We start from the raw sequence: 10,162 nt of genomic DNA on the forward strand, positions 1-10,162 counted from the left end.
AATGTAAAAAAAAGGTCTGGAAACAAATCACTGGCTGTATTTACTATATATCCATATGAGAAATCGATTGCGCAAATAACTTGTTATGATGTAATGACACTTAACACCAGTTGGCCTGTGTCCCAGAAACAATACATTGATTGCATTGCTAGCGTAATCTAAAATTAATGTGGACATAACAACGTAATGCATAAGATATTTTACTTAAAATAGTGGTATATACAATGTTACATGATATTAATATCATCATATAAAGAATTTAAATGTTTGAATTCGTTCCAAAAAATTGTTCATAATGTTTTTTCGTGACTGGGCACTTGTGCAATTTCGGTGTCATATACGACTTTTAACATTGTTTCAGCTACAGTTACATCACACATTTCATCATTGGTACTATTTTGTTCATTGACTGTATCTGATGGTGGACTGTCGACGGTACTAGCAACATTCACCGATGCTTTGCTTTCCTTAGAAATGGCATTAATTTCCAATGTGATATTATCTGACAATGCCCTTTTTATTTCGCCGGTGATTTCATTGTCTATTACCACATTATTTTTACACAGGTAACAATTCTGACATTGAGACATGATGTGTTTTATGACATTGGTGCAGCAGTATGCCTGTCTTCTCTTTACCTTCCGTTGAATACTAATACCCAAAAGATGGCGATATGATTTATCGAGAGGTTACGTGTTACCCTCGCTACGAGCAAAAAGTTGACCCTCGTTGTCAACTATTACTCTTATTTATGCTATATCTTTAAACAATATCATCTCTGGGAATTTTTTTTTAATGTATTCACCATCGGTAATGATGAATCTTTCAGTAGTTTAAAGAAATTCAGTCTCTCACTGTTATGACAATGCACACATACATTTCCAATGGTATCGGCATTCAATGCTACGATAACTCTATTATGTGCGCATAATTTCTTGAAACATTTCATCTTCACTTTTTCATCATTGCTATTATTCTGTTCAATGATGGTATCTGATGGTAAACTACCAGTGACACTATTAACGTTCAGTAATGCTTTTGCTTTTCCTTGAATTGTCTTTAATTTCCTTGACGATATTATCTGCTCATACCCTTTAAATTACACTGACGCTGGATCAAACTGTATATTACCACATTTTTTTACATAGGATACAGTTCTGCCACAAATACATGATATGATTTATGACATTGATGCTGGAGTACTTTCGTCTTGCTTTTACGTTCCGTTGAATGGTAATATTGTAAGAGGCTCTGGCCTACGTTTTCGCATTATATTATTATTTTTATTAATACCACAAAGATGTTGATATGATTTATCAAGAGGTAATGTGTTACCCGCACAATGAGCCAAGTTAGCCATCGTCATCAACTATTAGTTTAGGCTTTCATTATCCTTGAGAAGTATCATCTGTGGAAATTTGACTAGTGCCTAACTAACACAGTGGCCATGAATTTTTTTGATACTCCAGAGGAATTCAATATATCACTGCCACAACAACGCTCGCGTATATGTCCAATGATTTCAGCATTAGTGCTTGATTCGCCTATCAAATATTTGTCCCGGTCAGCATTTAATTCTACGACAACTCTTTCATATAGACATACTTTCTCGAAATAATTCATCTTTACTTTTTAAAATACGACTTATGTGTTTACCCTTCCAGTGCACAATCAATAACGATCGAAAACATAGAATAAACCAATTATTGTAGATGACCAACCATAGAGCACCAGTGGACTGGCCGCATAAGAAAAAAATCCAAAAACTATGTTCATCGGTTTGCATGTCATTTCAAGGCATAAAGAAAAGTTTTAAAAAAATCTCTTTTTTTCATTCTAAAAAAATGTTCAGAATAAAAAAGGTTAAGATTCGCCTCAAGGGCTAAGCTCGCAAACTACCCGACGGCAGTTTTTTTGCGATTTTTAGGTTTCGTATTGCTCTCTACCGTCCCCTGTAGGTCCAATTTCAAAAATATTCCACGGATTGAATTCAAAAGTTCAAGAATGGGTAGTCGGGAGGAGTGTTTTTAAAAACATAATATGATATATGATATACAAACACATTTATTCAAAACAAACTCTATGGATGTGATTGGACATATAGTCCAGGACTTTTAGGGTTTGACCCGAACAAAATTAGCAATATAAACGAAAATAGTACCAAAACGATCAGAAAAAATTCGTTACAACATACTAAACGTCCTCATAAATCCGAGTGGGTTAAGTACCCGAAAAACAGGGGAAAAGGGGGAAATGTGGGGGAAATTTGGAAAACTGCCGAACCTGCTCAGAAAATAGTTCAAAGTGATTTTTCTGGGGCTTTCCTATACGCCGATCACAAAACGAACGTCTAAGATTCAGTATAGAATTAGAGTACTACGGAAAACGGGGGAATCAGGGGGAAGAGGGGAACAAATTTTAAAATACAGGGTAGGGGTAGAAAGCACTTTGAAATATGTTTTCTGGGGTCTTTCTATCTGCTGATCCGGAAACTGACATCTAAAATGAAATAAAGAACATAAGTCCCACCATAACGGGGGAAAAGGGGGAAAGAGGGGAAGAAAAGGGACAATTGAAATCGGGGGTAAAAATCAGTTTGAAATGTGTTTTCTTGGTTTTCCTTTCTGCTGATCACAAAACTGACACCTAAAATGAAAGGAAGAAAACGAGAACCATGAAAAACTAACAAAACTGGAGGAAATAACGGAAAAGGGGAAGGGAGGCCTGACTCCTGAAACAGCTGCTAATGGGTAATTAGTAGGCACATGGAAAAAATATCTCGCTTAAGTATCAAATTTTTATTTTCTTGAATCACAAACATTTCTAACAACTGTTTGAATCTCTAGACATAAAGAAAACAACTGCTTGGCAGTGATCATAGTATAAAACTTCAGCTATTATAGGTAAAATTTGGACTTTCGAAAGCAATATCGTTGAATAAAAAACTAAAAAAACTTCAGTAACTATAGGTAAAAATCTGCACTTTTTAAGACAGTATAGTTGACTTGAAAAACACAGCATTGATATCACTTTTCGAGCTCCTCGTCTTCGACAATCTCGTTGTCCCTGTTCAAACAGTTGATACCCTGACATTCTCCGCACGCGAATATAAACGCTAATCCATTTTTCTTGCATCTGCATCGCGAGTTCTCGCAGCCTGTCTTGCAGTTGCATATCACGACACTCAAAAGAGTCTTAGGTGCGGGCAACAAATCGGTCATCACAGGTGAATATTTATGGTCTCTGAGGCCCCAACCCCAGTCAGTGGGGTCGAGCTCAGCTGGTTCCTCTTTCCAACGGGATACCTGGAGGCGCACTCTCTGGGAGTGGAATGAAGCTGCGGCTTCGGTTTGCGGAAGCCTTTCAGGCTTAACAAACGCCGTAGTATTAGACGAAGAAACTTTTACCATGAAAATTCGATGTCGCAGCTTAGTGATATTTTCGTTTGGTTGTGCTTTATACAAGTTGAGGAGAAGATATTTACCCGCTTTCACAATTTCATCTTTGGACAATGATTCATCCAAAAACACTTTGCATTTTTTTCTGAACACTTCGCTCTTCTTCAAAAGAGGTAGCACAGCCTGCTTTCCATGTCCAAAAGCTCGTGAGGTCGTGTCACATCCCGAGAGTGCGTGCCCTACCAGAAGCAGCCTTGATACTTCTCCCATTTTTTTTCTGTACTTCGTTGAGGCACCAGAACCGTGTTATAGCTTCTTTTGCGTTCGTTGACGTTTTGAAGTAAAGTGTTTTTGCATTAGGCGGGAGGTGATACAAGAGTAGAATAAGAAGGTCAGTGTCGTTGCCAAGAACTATTGTTTCAGAGTTTTCTGCTTTCGTTACGGCAGTCTTCACGATTAGATAGTTAGCATCATCCTTCGTATGGACGACTTCAAATCCTTTGGCTCTGAGTTTTTCCCCGATGTAGCTTATAATTTGCTGTTTGTTCTGAGAGTTGCTCAAAAACTCTTCCTTCTTTTTCTGGAGCTTCATTCCTAAACTGAAATCGATCACTTGGTGCTGGTTTTCCTTACACCGTCGGTTGTGCGTAGCATCTTTCGTTGTTGGACCAGCGCTGTATCCATCGAAGACAAGAGTAGGGGAGGTACAGCGTCGAGTAACGAAACTAACATAGCTGTCCCAGATTGAATCATAAGTATCACCAATCTTCCAAGGTACTTGCAGAAACAGCCAACCTCCGTCAACTACAGTGACAGGATCTGACACTTACAGGAGTCCGTTTTCGCTTCTTTCCATATTGATTTCGTTAGTGCAGCTTTGTCTGGCTGACGTATTATGCCAGGATTCTCAAACGAAGCGGGCGGATAACTGCACAGTTCGTAACGTAAAGTTTCTGCCATGACAATTTCAGATGTATGGGCAGCAGCCGAAAGACGTTGAAAAAGCAGTGCAGGATCTATATGCAAAATCTCGCCATCTATCCTAATGTTACCATCGGATGCCAGTGTAAAGAGTTAGTCTTTCTTCCTGAATGAAAAAATTTTGACGGATTAGCCATCCTTGTGCTGGAGGATCAGCTCATCTACATCTTTAGCATCCTCTGCGTTGCCTTGAATTCGGGCACCCAGGGAAAATAATGAATTAAACTTGGCTTAGTACTGAAAGAAGAGTTGCTGATACGCAAAATTATGCTTGACCTAACAAAAAAATCTCGTCGTACATTGATTTATCCTGCTACCATGTCACATGAGTAAACATCCACGCAGACTGGGAACTGTTGGATCCGCTAGATGTCACTCCGTCATGATAGGTCTTGTCGTCGGCACTGGAACTCTGCGGTGACTAGTCTACCTTGCTTCTCTTACTGAATGTCGAATTAGAACAGGATTATGTTGACGAACCCTTGCGCTTGTTGATAACGGTGAGGAATACGGAATAATGTAATTTCAGTATCTTTCCGTATTTCTTTCTCGAGTTTTTTTTTGCCTTTTCTGAACCTATGGGGTAGCCGAACCTCTAAAGATATCCTGTATTTGTTCTCGAACTTTGTTTTAGATGTCAATCATATAATCAGCAGATTAGAAAAACCCCAGAAAACACTTTTCCACATGCTTTCTACCTCTACCCTGTATATTTCCCTTTTTCCCCTCCCTCCCGCCCTCTATTTCCCCGTTTTATGTTAAGCGATTTTTTTATATCATTTTAATTCTCAGTTTCGTAATCACCAGATAGGAATATTCCAGAAGATATCTTTCAAACCGCTTTCTACCCCTACCCTGTATTTATTCCCCTCTTTCCCCTGTTCCCCCGTTTTCCGTAGTGCTCCTATTCTATACTGAATTTCAGGTGTCAATTTCGTAATCAGTGTATGTGCAAACCCAAGAAAACTCACTTTAAACGATTTTCTGGACATGTTCTGCATTTTTCCCATTTTCTCCCGCATTCACCCCTTTTCCCCTGTTTTTCGGGAACTCGCCCCACTCGGATTTATGGGGACTTTTAGTATGCTGTACAGAACTTTTTTATGATCATTTTGGTACCATTTTCGTTTAAATAAAAATTTTGTCCGGCTTCTACCCTTTTTTTAGCTAAAAGTCCTGGACTAATATTACAATTTTTGGAGATCGAAACATATTTCATTAACCATCAAAAGAATATGTCTGTTCAGCATGCATCTTAAATCGCCGTGGTATGTATATTCTTGGAATGAGGCCAAAAATGGCGCCCGGAAACAGATCACTGATCAAATTGAGAAATCGATTGCGCAAATAACTTGTTACGATATAGTGACACTTAACATCAGTATGCCAACGTCCCGGAAACACTACTTGGATTGCCTTATAATATATTTCTAAAATTATAATATTTTCAATAAATTGTTGGCTCAGTCGAGTAACTGTGTCATTCTATTACCATAGGAAATCATTGGTCTCATTTTCGATTTTTACATCAAACACAAATTTTATATCAATGGAAAACTGCTTAGAAGCTAAAAATGTGTATAAGATTTCATTCAAATGTTTATTAGAATCCATAGCATAACTTTGTTTATAAGACATGATGCCATTTCAAACTCTCTTCAACTATTGAACAACATAATTGCCAAACGAAACTCAGATATATTGAAAGCAATTATCAATAATAAATAATCAGGTTTATAACATTAGGCTGCAAAAATATATCATCCGACTGTTTATTAGAATTCATATCAGAACTTCATTTATTAGACATTATATTACTTCAATTTCACTTATATTATTGAACGACATGGGCTCTGCGCCTGGCCGAGAATTCTTATCGCAAAACTTGAGATAAGAATGTCCGCTTGAAACGATTTCCTATGACTGTGCTTAAAGTAATACCATATCTTTCGTCGAGAAAACTTGTTTCCAAGGAAATGATAAATCTCGTAGAGTATGTCTGTGGTTAACGGCAGAGCAAGGATATGAGGGACTAGCAAGTCCAACATGGGCTCTTGTTGTATGGTGCGACAGGGCTCTTGTTGTATGTGTCTTGTTGTATGGTGGAACATGTTACCGTTTGTAATAGGGTTCTTGTTGAATGGTGGGACAGGGCACTGCTTGTAATAAACTCTTGTTGCATGGTAGGACAGGGCATCCGCAAGACGTTTTAATACAATACTACTTATATATATATATATATATATATATATATATATATATATATATATATATATATATATATATATATATATATATATATATATATATATATATGTGTGTGTGTTTCTGTGTATATATATATATATAGAACCAGGAGACTGGCGGCTTTGCTGCCAGTTGGCAGAATTCTTATATGTATATATATATACATATATATACATATATATATATATATATATATATATATATATATATATATATATATATATATATATATATATATATATATATATAATCTCAAGCACTTGCTCTACTGCTGAGTGGTGTAAGTGCGAGCATAGTGAAAACATTGAAATTCTGGTACGAAAATTCAATAGTTTCTGCCAAGTGAAAAAATAGAACATCAGATCCCGCCAAAATCAAAAGAGGCGTGAGGCAAGGGAGCGTTCTTAGCCCTCTCATTTTCAAACATGCGATTTCCAAGATTCTGGACCACATCTCGCCCTCCCTTCTACTTCAGGGTACCGACCTGTCTTACCTTGCATAGGCTGACGACGTCCTTCTGCTCAATAGATCGAAAGCTGACTTACAAGATAACCTGAGTCGACTCCACAGTGACTTTCTTTCTATTGGGCTCTCTATCAATTTAGAGAAGTGCGAGTTTTTAACCTTCAACGCACATAAAAGTGAACCTGTGACCCTTGGCAAACATGCAGTCCCTGCAGTGTCTGAGGTACGATATCTGGGTATCATGATTGCAGAAACGATCGGTAAAACCAGGCAATCCATCGTCAAGCAAACAACCACCGCCAATAAACGTGCTCTGCCGAATCGCGGACGCTACTCCAGGAAATCCCTAGCCTCAATTTATCGTTCAGTTTGCCAGCCACATGTAATCTATCTTGCCGGTGCATCCCATATGCTGACAGTGAGAGACTGTGAAAAAATCCGAAAGTGCTACTATAAGAGTAGTAAGGCAATGCACAGTCCGGAACGTGATTGCGTAATATGCCTTACCAGGGCCATTTGCCTATTACAATGAACTCTACATGGGTTGGCAGACGGGTTTTCTATTATGACATTCATTTTTTGGAGGTCAAACTCATAGATACATGTTTATTTTTTTTTTAATTTTTTAACTGGTAGTTTTTCAATGAAGCCCATAGCACTTTGCAGAAACCCGTGAATCAAGGAATGAAAGTCCATTCATACCATATCTGAATCCAATTACTAATCAACCTAGTGTGACCGCGATTTTTTGATCTGGTTAAGTGGGTATAATCTGGTTTGGTTCGTTATTGCGAGAGGCTTACTCAATTTACATCTTAGTGTTAACTGGGTGATCTAATTGCGTAGGTACTAAAGGAACATTTGAAGGTCGAGAAAAAAGGGGTAATTAGTGGTTGGATAATTTTAACAAGAAATGACTGAAAAGTGTTTTGGAGGAGATGGGATGAATGTGTACTGTATAATACACAAGTGATGATTTGCACAGTGTTGTCAATTTTAAATAGTTTAGAAATAAAAAAATTAATTAGAAATGGCTGAAAAGTGTTTTTAGGGAGATGAGTTGCACGAGGGTTGACTTGCCCGAGGGTTCAGTTACATGAGGAATCAGTTACACAGGGAGTAGTTAAATGGGGTCGAGTAGCACGGAGGTTCAGTTGTACGGGGTTTTGGTTATACAGGGGTTCAGTTACATGGGGGGTTCAGTGGCACGGGGGTATCTGCTATAAAAAACACTTCATTCTAAACAAATACGAACATTTTGAAAAGCAGACAAAAAATTGGACACTATAATCAGAATTATTTGATTAACATTTAAAAAGGGGTAATGAGTTATGTGATATGTATAATACACTAGTGATGTTTGATAAGTATTGTCAATTTAAAATAGGATCTAACGTTCCCTTTTTTCCCCCATGTCTGAGGGCAGGGAGGGGTCAATTTTGGAGGGAAAAAATCTGCATTAAGGGGAAGGCTCAGAGACCCTTCGTTACCACATTTCCGAGGGCAGGGGAGGGGGAGAAGGTGATAGTATTCCAATACAATAATTCAAGCATAATAGAATTTATGCTCCTAGTGGAAGCTCGTAAAGCCCTTACCCCTCCCCGCGCTAAGATTATTGCCTGGCTGTACCTCTAAATACAGAGAATTAGGGTGATAGTATTCCGATACAATAAGTCAACTATAATAGAATTTATGCTCCTAGTGGAACCTCGTAAAACCCTTCCCCCTCTCCCGCGCTAGGATTATTGCCTAGCTGTGACAATGGATATTACCTCTAAATACAGAGAATTAAGGTGATAGTATTCCGATACAATAAGTCAAGTATACTAGAATTTATGCTCTTAGTGGAAGCTCTTAAAACCCTTCCCCCTCCCCGCGCTAGGATTATTGCTAGATTTTTTAGTCCCTCATAGGTGTTTGTTGTCTGAAACCTATAGTTTGGGATGAGTAGTTTGCTATTTTTGACTTTTCTGAGCTAGGTTTCCTAGTCTTTCATAGCTGTGTGCTGTTAGAAGCTTATGACTTGAGATATATAAATTACTATTTTTAACTTTTCAGAGCTAGATTTCATAGCCTTTCATGGGTGTAAGTTGTATGAAACCTGTAGTTTGGGGTGAGTTGTGTTCTTTTTGACTTTTCAGAGATTGATTTCTTATCCTTTCAAAGGTGTGTGTTGAATGAAACTTATGATTTTGGATATGTAAATTACTATTTTGGGATTTTCTAAGCTAGAATTCTTAGTCTTTCGTTGGTGTGTGTTGTCCGAAACCTATCATTTGGGATTTTTAGTTTTGTTTTTTGGACTTTTCAGAGATAGGATTCTTAGTCCCTCATAGGTGTTTGTTGTCTGAAACCTATAGTTTGGGATGAGTAGTTTGCTATTTCAGGCTTCTCTGAGCTAAGGTTTCTTAGTATTTCATAGGTGTATGTTGTCTGAAACTTATGACTTGAGGTGTTTAATTTGCTATTTCAGTCCTTTCTGAGCTAAGGTTTTATAGTGTTTCGTAGGTGAATGTTGTCTGAAACTTATGATTTGGGGTATGTAAATTACTATTTCGGGCTTTTCTAAATTAGATCTCTTAGTACGTTCCTTTTTTGTTTTGACTTAAGCCTACGCTTTGATATATAAGGTTCTTTGTATTTCCTTGTTGTTTGTTGTCTGAAACCTAAGATTTGGGATTTTGATTTTTCTTCCTGGACTTTTCAGAGCTAGGATTCATAGTCCCTCATCGGTGTTTGTTGTCTGAAACCTATAATTTGGGATGAGTAGTTTGCTATTTCAGGCTTTTCTGAGCTAAGGTTTCCTAGTATTTCGTAGGTGTGCGTTGTCTGAAACTTATGATTTGAGGTGTGTAATTTGCTATTTCAGACTTTTATGAGCTAGGCTTTCCTAGTATATCGTAGGTGAATGTTGTCTGAAACTTATGATTTGGGATATGTAAATTACTATTTCGGGCTTTTCTAAGCTAGATTTCTTAGTCTTTTTTTGATGTGTGTTGTCTGAAACCAATGATTTGGGATGGGTGGGTTGCTATTTTTGACTTTTCTGAGCTGGATTTCTTAGCCTTTCA

The 10,162-nt window shown here is 37.7% G+C and overlaps 1 protein-coding gene across 1 annotated transcript in view; it reads right to left on the reverse strand.

Moving 5' to 3' along the window:
• Positions 1-290: 290 nt before the first annotated feature.
• The window catches only part of LOC148949745 (actin-interacting protein 1-like), a 47,042-nt gene continuing 37,170 nt past the window's right edge, over positions 291-10,162 (reverse strand). Inside the window, exon 5 of the mRNA XM_089092775.1 lies at positions 291-467. Coding sequence (XP_088948901.1) covers positions 291-467 — 177 coding nt within the window. The remainder of the gene's footprint in view (positions 468-10,162) is intronic.

This window comes from Artemia sp. Qi Xiang Cuo, chromosome 8, assembly GCF_049724085.1.
Source record: "Artemia sp. Qi Xiang Cuo chromosome 8, ASM4972408v1, whole genome shotgun sequence".
NCBI classification, from domain to species: domain Eukaryota; kingdom Metazoa; phylum Arthropoda; class Branchiopoda; order Anostraca; family Artemiidae; genus Artemia; species Artemia sp. Qi Xiang Cuo.